This window comes from Mustela erminea, chromosome 2 (genome assembly GCF_009829155.1).
Source record: "Mustela erminea isolate mMusErm1 chromosome 2, mMusErm1.Pri, whole genome shotgun sequence".
NCBI lineage: Eukaryota > Metazoa > Chordata > Mammalia > Carnivora > Mustelidae > Mustela > Mustela erminea.
Genome location: NC_045615.1, coordinates 122,510,754 through 122,528,387, shown reverse-complemented (window position 1 = coordinate 122,528,387; position 17,634 = coordinate 122,510,754). Strand labels below are relative to the sequence as shown.

Genomic DNA, 17,634 nt, shown 5'->3' with positions numbered 1-17,634 from the left:
TACTTTATACTATCATTCATTGTTAGATGAACTTAATTACCACCATATTTGTAAAGGCATATCATGTTGTAACAATACAAATGTATTTTTTGGCCTTAAACAATTATCAAAAACTGAGAAAACATCTTCACAATTTAGGAATCTCAAATATTGACAGGTACTCTACTACATAAAGCAACAAAATGATATTATCTAGGAAAAGAAACTCAGCAAATTTAGAAAGGAACATGAAATCTTCAATGAATTTTCAGCCTCGAAGCATATACTTAATCAACATATGGCTATGGCATGGTATTTTATACTCTGAAGCCTTATTTTTGATTGACCAGATTTACACCAGAAGCCAGAGGAATCTATTAGTCAGCCCCTATCAGATATTCTTGATTTTAGCTACCGTTGTTAGCCAAGGTTTGAGTTTCATAGGATGGTTTCAGTAGTGGACCAATGGCTTACTTCTTCCTTGTGTCAGCTCACCCTGACAATAGCTGTTAATATATCCCACTTTCCCACTTCCCATGATTGGTAAATACCAGAAATGTAAGTAAGAGGACCTTGTTGATTAGAACACTGACGACAATACAATTTGGTCTGCACGTTTATGACCTGCATGGCGGAAGCCCAGCTGAGCTGTTGTTACTGGAGCAGAAATAATACACAAGTGGCACAGCTACTGAGAGGAGTACTAATATGAAGTCAAGACTCTCAGTGCAATCTCAAGGCTCTTACTCTCACTTACACAGAATGACTTAATTGATCACCTTTCTACCTCCCTTGGAAACATACATGCATAAGTGCACAGACATGTGCACACACACACACACACACACACACACACACACCTTGCAGATTTGTAAGAACCTGAAAGCTAATAATTTAAGAAAGCAATGACTTAGGTTGTACAACCTGAAAAAGTCTAGCTGATGTCCCTTGGCATGAATCTCTGGTGCTATAACCAACCCAATGCCAGAAATTTCCCTATCATTTTGTCATACTTACTCAAATTCTATCAATTAGAGAGACATCTGTTTACTAAACATTTGTTAAAACCGTAGATATCCCTGTTCTAGGATCCTAAGAGTCTTTCACATAGAAGAAGGAATTCAGCTCAAATAATTTGTTTCCTCCAAGACCAAATCAAGTTGTTCAAAAACCAGTGTGCACTTTTTCAACTGAATTCTGTTGTTCCTGGCACCAGATAAATGTGAGTGCTGACTGAGGAGAGGAAGAGGCAGATTACCAACCCTGGAAAACAGATTACTTTGTGGGTACAGAGGTGAGTGAAGGAGATTAGTTAGGTCAGAGGAAATGCTTTAAGGCCATTGAGACAAAATTTGAAACCCTCTGGGCATGTTCTATTTGACCAAAGTAGCAGCAGACATCCTGTATATATCTGCTAGGACAGGTGAGTTGACTTGGTCCTTTTTTGCAACTGAAAGATGGCAGTAAAAACAATGAAATGGTATCAGGTAAGGAGACCAAGAGATAAGGTTTATAGTAGCTGTGCGGTACATTTCAGCATCAGTTGACAGCACTCTTAGGTGGTGAGCAATCACCAGAATTAATTTTCAAATAAGAACAGTACACTGGGAAAAAGAGGGCTGCATTTTTGGTAGACTTAGATATGCTTCAATCATAATGAAACTATGACTAATTGTCAAGATTTCATATTTTTTAAGCCCCATTAAATCATTTTTGAATAAGATAGAATAAGAATGAAAACACATTAATTTAAAAGTTTCATTAAGAATATAGCAAATAGGGCACCTGGGTGGCTCAGTGGGTTAAGAATATAGCAAATATTGGGGCACCTGGATGGCTCAGTTGTTAAGCATCTGCCTTCAGCTCAGGTTATGATCTCAGGGTCCTGGGATGGAGCCTCACATCGGGCTCCCTGCTCTGCAGGAAGCCTGCTTTTCCTTCTCCCACTCCCCCCGCTTGTGTTCCCTCTCTTACTGTGTCTTTCTCTGTCAAATAAATAAAATGTTAAAAAAAAAAAAAAAAAGAATACAAGTATTTTATAAATGGTCCCATAAAAGACCTAGTAAGTGTCTATTCATTTGGCAAGAGAAGATCTGTTGAAAGATAAAATAGTAAACCTAGAAAACCTATAGACCCATGTATTTTCATTTCAATGTCAAATCACAACTCTGCCTCCTTTTTTCTTAACTCTTATATTTTAGTCATTTCTTTAATGGAATCAACTCTAATTTTTAAAATTCCAAATATAAAAAGGGAGCTAACTCAATTTACTCATATTAATACATTTTAAACATAAATTTTATTTCCCTTTTCCTCAACTCAGTAGAGATATTATCAGTTTTATTTATAGTCCAACTGTGATTTTTCTCACTTTATATTGTATAAAATCATGTGACTATAACTGAGGCTACCTTAGCAGCCAAAGTTGATCTGCATCAATAACATACAGTAAATCCAAGGACAGAAAATGAGATGAAAGAAATATAAATGACATGTTAATTAACTGCTATCACAGAATTAACATTTCTCACCTAATTTTCAGTCTTATTTTTATATTTTTCTATTTATCCATATTTGCAAATTATTTGTAGCTGAACATTTTTTACATTTGATTCATTTTCTTTTATCCAGAAATAAACAATCGCATGTATAAGGATTGTTCCTGTAACATTTCGCATGAAATTTATCTTGTAACTTCTTCACCAGATCTCTTTTGTCACCATCATGTAAGAGTGCTCTAGAAGATTATCGAAAAAAATGTGGTCATACCAAAAGGGTTCCAACTATCATTATCTGTAGGACGTAATGTCACATGGCAGCATTTTGCTATTTCATAAATTGCCTGTTTTCAAATGTGAATAGTGCCTTATTACATGACCTAGCCACAGTCAATTCTCATTTTTCAATTCATTCCTAAAAGCATTTCTCTAAGCCCATCTACAAAGATTCATTTTTTAATTGAAAAATATTCTATTACATGCATTTTCTCTGTCCTCTCTAGTTGGATGCAGCATCTCCAAATTGTATTGGAGGACTGACTTTTTTATGTATCAGCAGGAAATCAGTAGGAAAGAAATCCCTCCCTAACTGCCTCCATCTCTTCCTTCCTTCCTTCCCTTCCTTCTTCTCTTTCCCCTTCTTTCCCTCCCTCCCTCTCGATCTCCCTTTCTATTTCAAGGCCACAATCTGTATCATGCCCACATTAACTACTGGGGGCTTAATGTATGTTGCTATGTTACCTTTTACAGGTGAGAGAATAGAACATGGAGTGGTTACACTGTCTATCAAAATTTCATAGATGACAATTCAATGCAAGTGTTTTACTCTGCCAGCCAGTTACTCATTAAGTCTATGTCAGGACGCCTGGGTGGCTCAGTCGGTTAAGCATCTGCCTTCAGCTCTGGTCATGATCCCAGGACCCTGGGATCAGTATCAATTCCTGCATCGGGCTCCTTGCTTGGCAGGGACCCTGACTCTCCCTCTGCCTCCTGCTCCCCCTGCTTGTGCTTGCATGCTCTCTCTCTCTCTCTCTCTGACAAATAAATAAAATCTTAAAAAAAAAAAAAAAAGTCTATGTCTCCTTTCACTTGGGATTTGTGCTAAATAAAATGGAAGCTCCGATTATTTATTCAAAGGAAAATAGATAAATAACTACTCACTAAAATAGATGAAGGTACACATTTTTAGCACCGTAAACTATTTCAGATAAAAACAAAAATTCATTTGTGGCTTGAGGGTCTAAGAGTTTCATTGTCAACAAAGTAAATCCTTAGGTGCCAGGGTTCTAGGCATTAGAATAACCCACAAACACTTGAAAATTGATTTAATGCCATCTGACTTCTGGAAGAATACATAATACATACACTTTCCTTATAAATACAATATTCATACAACTACAGGACACACGCTTTTGTATAAACCATAGCCATGATGAAGTAAACTCCATAACCCTTAACAACAGTGATTTATGGTTTTTTCTTTTCCCAAAAATGCTCTGGCAATGGGCAGTTACAATGTTTATTCTACTTTTTTTTTTTTTTACATGTAACTCATTCAATAAATCAAAATAATTTGTATCTCTGACATTTGGACTGTATGAGAGCCCTGAAAATAGTTCATCATTTTAATTACTAATGGTGCTGTATATATCACATATTTCCTTAGAGAAAACGTCTTTGAAATCTCACAGTTATTTATAATAAATCCTTGGCATAAAAAAAGAACTCTGTATTACCTAAATGGTCCTTTGAGTGTTCCTCAGTTTATGAGTAAAATTCAAAACACAGTCATCCTCATTACTGAATCTCATAAACAAACTGCAATTGGAGGTAAAAGCGAAATGTCTACAAAAGCATCGCAGCCCTTCCTGGATAAATGGCATCTTTGGAAAATGTTAGTGATATTTGCACCACATTTTAGATGATTCACTGCTTTCTTAAACTTTCTGAACCATCTGATTTTACCAATCTAGTGCTTTGAGCCTCACATTCTTGAAACAATAAGTGGGTTTTTTTACCCCTACAAAACCCAGCAAACTCATTGATATCTTTTTGAAGTAGTGTTCATTCCTAAGGGTTACATTTAAATAAATGGACCGCCTTACATAACTACGTTTGGAAAAATGTGTCATTACATACCTAGGAAAATACATTCATGGTTTATCTGTTCATTATGCTTTTTCTTTCTTAAAAATGTATTCTTAAATTTGTAATGAGATAATGACTGTCTTTTGCCAGCCATTATTTTAATGACAGTAAAAATATATTATATAGAAGTATTGGTATACATTTTCTTTACTAAAAGAGATAAATATCATAACTCTCTCTTTAAAAAAAAAACAGAAATGTCATATTCTTTAAAAATACTATGATAACCCATGATCATTTATTCAGTTGTAAATTATTTCATTTCCAGATTGAACTAATTTAGTTTGTTAAAATATTATTAGAACTTTAAAGTGCTTGGCTAAAATTACATGATTTTTTTTCCCTCATAACGTATAACAAATTCTTTTGAAAACTGAATCTGTTGAATGGAATACTGCTCAGCCACAGAAAAGAATGGGATCTTGTCATTTGCAACCACATGGACAGAGCTAGAAAGTATTATGGTGAGTGAAATAAGTCAGTCAGAGAAATAGAAATACCATATGATTTCACTCATCTGAAGAACTGAAGAAACAAAACAATGAGCAAAGGGGGAAAAAGAGGGAGAGGGAAACCAAGAAACAAACTTAACTCAGAGAACAAACTGGCAGTTATCAGAAGGGAGGTGGGTGGGAGTATGGATGAAATAGGTGATGGGGATTAAGGAGGGCCCTTGTTGTAGGCACTGGGTGTTGTATAGAAGTGTTGAACACCATGCCGTACAACGGAAATGAGTATTACACTGGATCGTAACTAACTTGAATTTAAACAGAAACTTAAAAAAAAAAAAAAATTAAAGAGGCTTGCTAAAAGGAGACTTTTGTTACATGGAACACATTTCCTTTCTAAATTTTCATTATTCTTTAAATCAAAAATAATGAACTATAGTTTTAAATGTTCATGGTTGTATTTCTTTTGCGATATATAGTATCTCAATACCACTATTAAGGCAACGTGGAAGGTCATAAATAGATTCTATGTTTTACATATGTATTCAAAAGGTTGTTGTGTTTACATAACACTCACATATCTATGACATATATTCTGGAAACATTAAAAAAAAAAAAAAGAACATATCTGCCCAGTGAACCATAGAACCATTGAAGAAGGATCCTTGGGCAGGTCTGGAGTGGTTCTAGAAGTTTCCTTTCTCCTTCACTCAGGATTTACTCCATGCACAAGTAGTTTTTTCTGCTGAATTTTAATCTACCTCCTCCTCTCCTTATTTTCTCATAAAAATATCTTCTACCTATCATAGTTCAGCATATGTTTTCAGTATCTGAGGCATAACCACAATTTTCTTAAGTTCAAGTGTTGCAAAACATAACCAAATGATTTTATTCTGGCTTCTTTTCTCACTCCTACTGAAGCCAAAAATATTTGGATATTCTCCCCTAACCTAATGCAATCCAGAAGAGTTTGCAGTAAAGCAAATTAGTGTGTTAGCTGAAAGTTACTTTTCTGTTGATTTCCGTGATAAAATTAGAACTTCAGTCTCTTGGAAGAAATTATTTTATGGATATACCGAAAGATGCTTACTATGCAAAACCTGTTTAATTCAATATTGAAAGACTTATAATGTAGGCCTTTTTGATAACTAGTTCAAAAATAAGGAGAAAAGTCACTGATAGTACAGTGACTTATGGGGGGGGCAGGAACCTTCAAAATAATCTAAAACATCTTTGTAAAGCCATCAGCCCTCCCAATCTCATCTTTTTGTTCTCATTCATAAATATAAAAATCAGTAAAACTAGTGTAATGATTATGTTTTCAATTATCTCACAAAATTGGTAAAATTTCAAGACTAGATCCACATTTTTTGTTGTTTGAAAAATATTTGTATGCATTTTCTTCATTACTTGAACACGTTGGTTTTCAAGGTGCTATGTTCAACAAAGATCACGAAGAATTAAAATCCTGAGCAATATGCGTATGGTGTCTCAGGACATTTCCCCTCTGTCAATTAGCTCATATCCTATTACAACCAGCTAATGTGCCTGTGTTAACAATTCTTTTTATAATCAGATGTTCTATTTATTTAATTGATGCCTGTTGTTCTGATTAGAGTGGACAGGCAAGCTTAAATAATGATAGTTGAGTCTGATTAATGCTTATGATTGGAAATCTTTGGTAACTTGCTCCTCTTTATTGACTATACACTCTGGGAAGGTTGCATACTGTGGTGTCTCCAGTCACAAAATAGAGGTGATAAGATAATATTATGCAGCTCCTGACTTTAAGTTGGAATATATTTTTGACTGGTTTCACTTCTGGCAAAAGTTGTTAGACGATTACAAAGAATGTTTGTCATGTCAAGCTTTACAAAAGGATGCCAACTTCTATGCCCCTCCAGGAACACAGCAGGCTACACTACCTAGTGTTTTTCTGTTTCTTATAAATAAAATTGTGTGTTTGCTTTCCTATTTCATCCTGCTGATTCAAGATAAGTAGTGCATCTAAGGACACAAAAGAAAGTGTCAAGTCACCAAGATCTATACTTTTAAGCAAGCTACTGCAGTAAATTTGGTTGCCTCTAGACCGGGATTCAAAAAATACGATCACCCCTCTCCCACTGACTGAATGACCTTGAAAGGTTGCTTATTTTTTTTTTCTTTACTGGATTTCAAAATGAGGAATTTTCATAATCTCTTCCCAATAAAATAATTTATGATTCTATGTGAATGCTTTATGTCCCACATCTTAATAAATTAAAAACAATGAATCATTAAGTTACTTTTGCAAGCTGTCTTTATTACAATTTTTATTATAGTCAGTTACATTGCAATAGAAAAATAGCATTCATAATGAGGACAGAAGGTGGATTCTCTGGATAGAAAAGAAGTAATGACTCCACGAATAAAAATTAGTGACTTTCTCTCCGGAACACTAGCATTGGTCAGATAAAAGCATTTTTCTAGAATGCTATGGGCACTGGCTAACAATTACAATAATTTGTACTGAAAATTCTCAGTCACCAATTTCAGTGAAATCTTGTAAGACTTACGTTACCAAATTCCAGTACAGAACTATCACTATTATTATGTCTGATGATTATCATGTAATCACAGACCATTAGCATTGGATTTCATTTTCTCTAACTTGCTATCTTATGAATGAGGTCCTTTAATAATGATTTGAAGAAGTTAATCATGCAACCTAAGTTTCAACATCCTTAGTGATACAGATTTCAGAACAAACACTATTCTATGGAGCGGATTTTTTTATTTCTTAAGGGTAATAAATTTCACCCTTATATGGAAGCAATTTTCTCCCGTTTAAGCCTACTGGCATTCTTTTTGCCCTTAAGAATCATAAAGATTGGGTTCAATCCTTTGTCTCTCTTTTGCATTCAAGTCCTTCAGTTATTTCAAGTGGTAGTCCTCTCCTCAACTTGTCTTCCTTAGAGCATCAAACATTCTCTTGCATTTACCTATTTTCAAAAGCAAAATTCTCAGAATCCTTCCAAGAGAAAGCTTTAGAAAGAAAAATAAGTCAGCACATGTTGTCTCTAAAGATGACATCCCTGATCTAACTTGATCTTTGTATTTTACAAATAAGCATACTGTATCTTGGGGAGGTGAAATATAGTTTTATTGGCAAATCCAGAACAAAACTCTAATTCCTAAAATTCCTTGTCTTCCATACTCCATAGAAAGTTGGAAGTTACTTTAAAAACATGCTAGTTAAACTCCTTATTTTGGAAATTCATACATGAGGTCTTGAGAGGGCAAGTGATTAACCCAAATATGCTGCATTTCACTCTCCTCTTTCTAAAACACTAGAAGACAGAGCGAAAGATATTAAATCAGACATGCTGCACATGGAACACATCTTTAACAGCAGTGATAGACAAAGCAGATAGAGGTTTTCTGTTCTTGAGAATATTGCTTAAGAATCTTACATATAATCAAATAACCAAAGAATATTGCTCTGGGAATTGAGTCTAGGAAAAGCAGAATGAAGGGTATATATTCATATAACTTACAAAGCAACATTTAGTATTAAAGAGAAAGAATTTATGTAGGCACTGGAGCTTTTGAGAATATAAAGTCAAACATTATAATTACCATATGGAAAATGTTCGTTAAGACTATATAGGTTCATAATATATGAAGCACATCTGAAAATGGAAATCTTGGGTAGGGTCAGGGAAAAGCCATGTGGCATAAAAAGTATTCTCTGCCAGCAAATTAATTAAATTTCCAGGTTCTAGTAAAGGCCATATATTCTGTGTAGGCACTCACTAAAAGTCAGATGTGCAGGGCCTCTGAAAGAGTGCCAGAATCTACTCATAAATAGAACTCACCGAGGGACATTGACAGCAGTTTGGCATTAAGGGGCACTTTACATAAATGAAAAATTTACTTTGCAGTAACTTTCATTGGGGAGAGTCCACATCTGACAGGGAATCCTTTATACAACTTTCAGTCTTATTCTGTCCTCTTTGACCTCTGTGTAATATACTACCACATGCTAGCACATATTATTCATCAGCAGAGTCAGTAATTTTATTGAGAAAATAAAATAGCTTTTGTTTTGATTTTGTTTTGTTTGTTTTTTACTTCCACGATCCACTGATATTATTATCCACTTAGGGAATTTTTTTTTTTTTTTTTAAGAGCCAGATTTGTTAGAATGATGAACAGAGTTTTTTCAGGAAAAGATCCATTTCAGGCATCAACCAAACTAAAATACGTATTCAATTAAAAATACAAAGATAAGACCTGAAAATTCTTTTGCCTTCATCAAATGTTATTTTTGAAATATTAATTCATTTTTCTATCTTTTTTCAGCCATTTTTATACATAGTTATTTATTTTATTTTTACATTATACTATTCACTATCCAAACCATACCTTTATAAACATAAAAATTCAGATCAAAGCCATATGCTGTTTTAAGCTGCACCTCCCTTTTGTCTCTGAAGGTATTCAAATAGATTTTCCAGGCTCTTCAAATTGACCAAATATGAGAATATAAACTGTAGGAGCCCATCCTGAATTTATTGTTCTATTAAAAAAAAAAAAAAAAAAAAGCATTTGCACTAAATGAATGCTAAAAGGTTTTGCAATGAAGCAACACAGAGCAATTAGGAGAACTGGGGCTTTCACCTAGAAAATAATATGTAAGGAGACACAACATATGTAAACATTATGACAGAGGGCCTGTTTGAATATACGTCTTGGAAATACTTTTGTTTGGAAAACGAATATAACTTATTATGTGTTTTCCCAAGGAGAAAACCCAGGATAAATGAATTCAAGTTACAGGAAGACAGACTTTGGCTCAATATAAGAAAAAGCTGAGAAGTTAAAACTGTCCCAAAATAACAGTGAGGTACCTCTAGATTTTGTGTCACTGGAATTATTCAAGCAGAGTTAAGTGATTCTTATAATGGCATTATTAAGACTAGATTAGTTGACCATAATCTCTCTTAAAATTCCATGCCTAATTCAGCAAGCACTTACTCTATGTTGTAGTCTCTCCACATTAAAATAAATAATAATAATAATAATAAAAGATAGGAACAATAATCACAGAGCTAATAGATTGATTAATTAGTTTTATGATTATCTTACTAGAGAGTATGATTATGAGGGATATTTTGACTTGTATCTTAATTTTCCATCAAGCCTTAACTCAATTTATTTTCTAGGCACAATCTTTTTAGTTCTAAATACTCCAAGTTAATGTTCAAACACTTATCTTGCCTCTCAAAAGCACTATTTCCCCAGAAAAAAGTCCTAGAAATATACAGTGTTCTTAAATCAACATATCTTAACTTGCTCTTTCTCTTTCCAGAACTTGGACTTCAAAAGATTTTCTAAAAATGAAGGAAACAAAATTTCATAAAGTTCCTTTTCTCTTCCTGCATTGATTTTGTTTTCCTTCACAGTTTTATTTAGTATATTTTTTAAGTCCTTTCAGTGTCTCTGGTTTTCAATGATATGTTTCCCTCAATTTTTTTATTGCTTTTCCATTTTTTTTTTCATTTTTCCAGACTCTGGTGGTTTCTTTTTTTTTTTTTTTTTAAAAAAATGTTTTTCCTTCTTGATTAATCCTCTTAATCTCATCTATATTTTAATCTTCACTTTTTTTTCTTTTCTTTTCTGGTAAACTGATAAGACTCTTACTTATATGGTATGCATTTCTTTTATTTTCCTATAATGTAAAAAAGAAAATCTTAGAATGCATTGGTTGAATTTTCTTTCCATATGAGACACAAGTATAGATAGCTATACTTCTTAACACTAGATTTGGTTAATTTTATAAATTCAAATTAGGGTTTTTTTCCTGCATTTGCAATTATTTTATAGTTACTTGGTTTTTAATTACTGGTCCTAAATTTGGGAGAAAATAATGAATTAGTTCATATAATATATTTCTTACATTATATAGTGAGTAATCTATGAAGCTAATAATGGTCAAGAGGAACATACCAAGGGGAATGAAAACAGCAGAGAGAAGTATGGATGAGAGGAATGGTCCACACGCAGATAAGGAAGCTGAGTGCCGGTTTTGTAAACATTCACTCATTTGTCCAACATTTAGTGAGTAACAAACACTGTTGACATAGAAAGTTCATAAAAGAGAAGATGAAATCATTGTCCTCTTGTAAGTCCGAGTTGAATGTGACTTAGAGTCACAGCTTCACATGGGAGAAAACAGGAAAAATTACAGAAGGCACATCCTACTTTAGTCAATTCTGAGTGATCGTGGCCATATTAGATTTCTCCATGCCTCTTTTTTTTTTCCCTCTGAAATATGGATGATGCTAATAATGTCTAACTTTATGTTCCTTTGTGTAGATGAGTTAAGAAGATGGAGATGAAACTCATGACCATGACGCCTGACACACGTTAAACTCTCAGCACAGGTCTACTATTATTTTTGTGAGTTTTCCAAGCAGATGTAGGGAAAGGGCCCTCCAGATGGAGAGACCCAGTTCTGTGAAGGCCTGTGGATGTGAAAGATATGTGTAGAAATGGGGTTATGGAGGACAGCTAGTGATTTCAGAGCTTTATCAGAGACTAGGCCATTTGTTCTTGAGTGAAGATGAATGGTTCAGCCTTTAATGGCTAAGGTCGCATCGGCAAAAAATGCATGTAAATCAAAATGATTTGTTTTGTTTATTGAACAAATAAGTCTTCACTATGCTACCACTTTAAAGAATATCACAAATAATGCTACTGTACATGTACACACCTAGAGACACACTTAACTATTTTTTTAAGACACAATTACTATTTTAAAGTGTCTGCCAACAATTTTCCTAGCCCAAGGTAGTGTTCTAGTCACATGTCTCAAACATCCTGAGAGAGTCACAAGGGTGTAATGCAGAACCTGATATATCCCCAAAACAAGCCCCTGCAGGACCTAGAAGGACCAGTTCTTCTAGTGAAAAAGGAAATCAAGGAGGTGGGTGTTTCCCCATGATGAATAAGTGTTTATGTTTTATAGGTTATGACTCTGCTGGAGTTTGAGCCCTGAGGGATCTAGCTCCTTTCAAAATACAGCAGTCTGAACAGAGGTAATCTTGGGACTGCTGGAGGAAGCAGTCACCTTCATCTCCTTCAAATGTCACCAGCTGAGTTGACAAAAAAAAAAAAAAAAAAAGTTTTGCAGAAAGATTAGAATATATTTGGCTCTCATATGTGAATGACATGGTTTTGTGTGGGGATTTAGATTTATTTGAATTGGTTTACACCTAATTTTCTGTAACCAAATGAGTAAGCATCCCTCCTCTGCATGCAGTTTTGTGCAATGCTTTTGAAAATCCAAATGTGATACTAATTGAATTATGACTTAAAATTCACAAAACATTCCCATTTTACACTTTTCAAAAGTATGTCATATCACAATTGTTTTCAGTCTTGTAGAAGGCTGAAAGTGGCATACACATACAAGTTGTTTTTCTTTCCTATGTGATCAGCTGAGGAAACTTTGCAACACTCTCCGAAAATTGTATCATTAATTCTTCTGTAGTCTTTACATTAAAAAAAAAGAATTCTAACTGTGCAGGGAATTCTGAAACGCACAGCATGCCGAAATGTGTAAAGATACACTCAAGTTGAATACATCTGCCACATCAGTAGACTCTGTGTAGTGTAGAAATGCGTCTTCTGAATGTCAAGGAGTTAGACTATTAATGAAGAACGCAGAGGAGGGCCAGCGGCATTGCTTCATGGGAACCACCATACCTGTTGATTAATGGAGAGGCCTTAACAGCACTCTTCTTCCATGCGTCTTGCCATGAGGAAAGGGGAGGAAGGGAAAGGTAGTGATGGCAGCAACACCTGGGGAAGGGAGATGGGGAAATATGTGAAGGGAAAATCAGCAGCCCCTACACAATGGTGTCCATCCATAGACCTCGCCAATAAAACAATTTCCAAAAACCCTGAGCTTGGTTTCTTTCTTGCTTTTTAAAAAATCTAGATGAATCTTAAAAATAACTTATGCAGATTAGGTATTTTAAAAGTTGTCAATAGGAACATTCTAACAAGAATCTTCCAAGTCTAGGGGCACAGTGGGGTTCTACACATCATAAGCTACTATCTTATTCTCGCTTGGATATAAAGGTATAGATTTTTTTTTAACAACATGTTTAAGAAAAAAACTATATAGAATAAACAATACCAAATATATATGTATTTCTACCCCCCATACAGTAGGATTATTATCATTTTCTCATTCTGCCTCTACCTCATTGTTACAAAACTGGCTCACAGTGCATTTTCTTTTTATATTCTCTTAGGGATATGTAGTTCTAGTTTTAAAACATTTTCAAGTTGTTAAGTTAATAAGAAAGAAATTTAGTAGATTTCTTTGCATTGCAAGAAGTCAAAATAACAAAACTTGTAAAAAGGTTTATGTTCTAGTTATGTGTTTGTAGACATGACTTAATCTGGATTGACTGTAAATTTTGAAGAGTAATATATAGGATTATATAAAAATAAATAAAATGAAAATGTTAGTAAACAGTTGGCAGCAGTAAATGATTTGAATCTTAGTGATAATTAATTGCTTTAATAACATCAATAGATGAGATGATACCACACTTAAAAACTGAACACTGCTATCCAATTTTGCTCTTAGTATTTATTTTTGATGAAATCTTTAGCTTTGTATATTTATATTTAGATACAAACTACATATGAAAAATGATTGCTTTACACTATTTAGAGAAGCTTATAAAAGTGGAAATAAACTTATAAAAATCTATGTATATTTTCTGAAGGAAAGAAACAATATTCTACTGTTGGGGGGGATGCTGGTCATGGAGAATATGCTTGTGGGGAGGCAGGGGCTATGCTGGAAATATCTGTACCTTTCTCTGAATGTTCATGTGAACAAATTGCTTTAAAAATTAAGTGTTAATGAAAAAGTAGTAAAAAGGGAAGGAAGAATTGTAAAATATTTAAAAATAGGAGGAATTAATTTTTCTTTGTGGAAAAAAAATCTGACCCTCACACCAATGTTTCTTAATCTGTTATTATTTATGGACAGCCTGGGACATTCTTAAATTTTTGTTTAAAGACAGGGATTTTCATGAATACGTGTTTGCATGCTGAATGTGATTCTAACCTTTAATCCTGATGTTTAAGAATGCAGCTATCACAAAGATCTTTGGGGTTAGAAGCATGATCATCCTTCTGGTTTTATCTTAATCTTGTTTAGACAGGGTGTCTCAAAACTTTCCAATTTCTCAATACTTCTGGTTCTTGACACACTGCTGACTATTAGCCACCATCTCTGTTTAAAATAACATGATCCACCTAATGCTTAGGCAGCAGTATTAGTCAGCCCTTGAATTGAGAAATTTAGAAACTAATTGGTTATCATAAGAGATTAGCATCAAAGAATTCTGAAGGCATATGCAGTCTAGGCCTGTTTAAATAAATTAAAAAAAAAAGCAACTGAAAGTAGAAAACTTAATTTTTATCTGATATGATTAAACATGATATTTTTATAGCTTTTTCCTAATATTTATTTTGTACTTAATTTTAAAATACTGTTATTACACATAATATTTTAAAATTCAAATACCCCTTTAAAATTAAAATCTACATATTCCAGCAATATCAAAGTAAAAATTAAACCTAATTATTCCTATATTTAAATATTTGTGAGTGAGTATTTGGGGATCAGCATTTCGTCCTTGGGAGAATCAAATGTGGGAATTTTGCAAGCCAGAAGTAAAAAGATCCACATGCTCTTAATTTGAGACAAGATTCTTACAACCAGCATAAAATACATTTTTTTCTGCCTCCCTAATATCCTAAGAATTTTATATATAGTAGTTCTTCCTTTGACCTGATTAAGGGTAGATTATTATGATGTAATGTGTTTGAAAAATTAGTACTATATTATGGGAGATTCAAAAATAACCAAAGGTACACTTATGAGAAACTTTGGAAAATAAATACACATACATAAGACACAGAAGAACACTAATATTATAATTTATCAAGATGTACCAAGTAATATAAAATGATTTTATAAATAGCTGAGTTTAAAAATAACTAAAACAACATAAAACAGCAACAAAAAAGATTAAACTGTAATTTTAAAATTACAGAGTCACAAATTCATGGAGTGAAGAAGAGAACTTTATGGAGTAAGGAATATAAAAATAAGTACTATTTTTTCTTTAGGTGTGAAAGGTAGAGGCCAGGATAATAAAATGATCACTGGTACTAAAGGGGAATTTGGTAGGAATCTGCTTATGGACCATGATAGAAGCTAGATATTCAACCTGGATAAAAAGTGGGGGGTGGGGCATATGATCAGTGAAAATACAAAGTGGATAGAGATGGGGCTCCTGGGTGGCTCCATGGGTTAAAGACTCTGCCTTTGGCTCAGGGACATGGGATTGAGCCCTGCATCCGCTCTCTGCTCAGCAGGGAGCCTGCTTCCTCCTCTCTCTCTCTCTGCCTGCCTCTCTGCCTACTTGTGATCTCTCTCTGTCAAATTAAAAAATAAAAAAAAGTGGTTAGAGAAATGGTTTGTGATTATTATTGAACAGCCTTGACATTGCAGAGCTTGTAATGAGATTGGTTTTACAAAAGGACAGGAATTCCTGTCGTGGAGATGAAAGAACAATGACATCATAGAGAATACCACGGGATGGCCCACTGTAAAGTCAGACTCTTCAAATTTTTATTTTTGGAAAAACGTATCATCAAGATCGAAATACTGGTATTAAGCTACAGAGGCTAGGGACTGGGTGACTGAGTGAAGTCAGCACAGAGAACCCAACGTTGAACCGTTATATGGAAGAAGAAGGTCCAAGGTTTGGTTCCTATCCCTAAGGGTCATAATCTTTTCGCGGGGAATGAAACTGAGGGTCAAATTTAGTGCTTGGAAATTACAAGAGATGAAGGGAGCAGACTTTGACAAGACAGATATTGAACTTCTTCTCAAAGACAGTAGGTTATGGGTCCAGAATGGAAGGAAAGAAGCAGTTTACAGAAAGGGAAGCTGACACAACCTAATGCAGGATGGTGGGAAGGAGGCTGTTGAGTGCTGGTGGTCTGAAGCGAGTCTAACCAGAAAGGATTGTGTAGTGGAAGGAACAGCAGAAGAGCCCTGGATGTGTGGAAGGGTCACACTGAACAATATAAAGACATGGATTAAGCCATGACACTGCTGTTCTCTACTTAATCTCTGAAGCCTTTCTCAAAACCCAGTGTGCCTGGTACAAGGACATCTGAGAAAAGGCTATCTCCACACTGCGTAAACATTCCTGATAACAGTACTGCTTTCCTTATCTATTTGTAAGGTCCTTCTTAAAAGCAAATTTTCTCTAACAATTAGAAACATATTTTAACTCTGGGTCTGACTCTGAAACTTCCCCACCATCTCTCACTTTTATACCCGGGGCTCTGCTGAAGATGAGCTGCCCAGTGTATTCCTCTGACGGAGTCTTACTCAAGAGAATGCGATGAGTCTGATTTTCCTACATCCTTCATCTTGCTAAGAGTGGCTAAATAATGATCAAAAAAGGCATTTTAATGATTATAATGCTAACGTCCATAGTGTGTATGGGCAGGGCTAGAGTGTGGAGAGGCCCCCTCCAAACAGCTAACTCTTGCATGAAAAGATTAAGATCTGCCCCAGGGGCCATGGGGAGAGGTGGAACCTAGAACTTTTGCAGAGAAAGGAACACAGCATATTCTTAGAGCACTCATAATACTGAGGTACTACATATAGGACATTGCCCAATGCACTTCTTAAGTATAAAGTAGACAGTCATATAAACCCTGAATGAGGTTATCAGCCCAGCTTAACTACTGAGACAAGGAAGGAAAAACCAGAAGACACAGAGGGAAAAATGTTACTGTGTAGGCACCACCTGAAGCTTTTTCTTTTTTTTTGATCAGTAAAAGTCATAACTGATTTAATTTAAAAGAATAGTTGTTAATCCTTTATTCAGCTTTTATTAGTGTTAATAATGTGTTTCTAGAATCCTGAATTATATTTTGAACTCCTAAAATTTAAAAGCATAGATTGCATAGCTTAATGGCCATAAAAATCAATTAAGTAAAAATGTTTGCTATTTCCAGGATCCAGCTTTGGTAAAACAGTAGTACAATGAAAAAAAAAAAAAAAGATAAAAAATTAAGTGTAAACCTTAGGTACTAACATTGAAATACATTTGAAATGAGTTTCATATGAATGCATTTAAAGTAGAGTGTATTAATCATACTGAACATATGATGTTTGTTTTCTTAACTTTAGAGTAAAAATATGAAATATCCTTTTGCTTTTTTTCTCTTTCACAGCAGATACTCATTAATTTTATTTAATATTACACTCTACTTCCTACAAATTAACTATCATAATTACAGAGTTTTGCCATATACAGATTTGGAGTTTTGATACATTTCTTGACAATTTTATTAAAATTTTAAGACTTAGTTGTATTAAAAACATTTTAGAAAGCTTCTAGCAAGTCTGTAATATTTTGCTTGTTTTCAAATTCTAATGTTTTATATATCTGCCCTCC

General features: G+C 34.2%; 1 protein-coding gene across 8 annotated transcripts in view; it reads right to left on the bottom strand.

Annotated features, from left to right (window-relative positions):
* Positions 1-17,634, bottom strand: part of PCDH7 (protocadherin 7) — a 415,361-nt gene that overhangs the window by 180,982 nt on the left and 216,745 nt on the right. For 2 of the 8 annotated variants that reach the window (XM_032334047.1, XM_032334051.1), the window contains exon 3: positions 12,827-12,922. The exons of 3 other annotated variants lie outside the window; for them this stretch is intronic. In XM_032334047.1, coding sequence (XP_032189938.1) covers positions 12,834-12,922 — 89 coding nt within the window. In that variant the 3' untranslated portion in view covers positions 12,827-12,833. Of the gene's footprint in view, positions 1-1,399; positions 1,412-7,355; positions 12,223-12,826; positions 12,923-17,634 lie in introns of those variants that run through there. 3 more of the 8 variants (XM_032334050.1, XM_032334048.1, XM_032334049.1) reach the window with 3 other exon arrangements.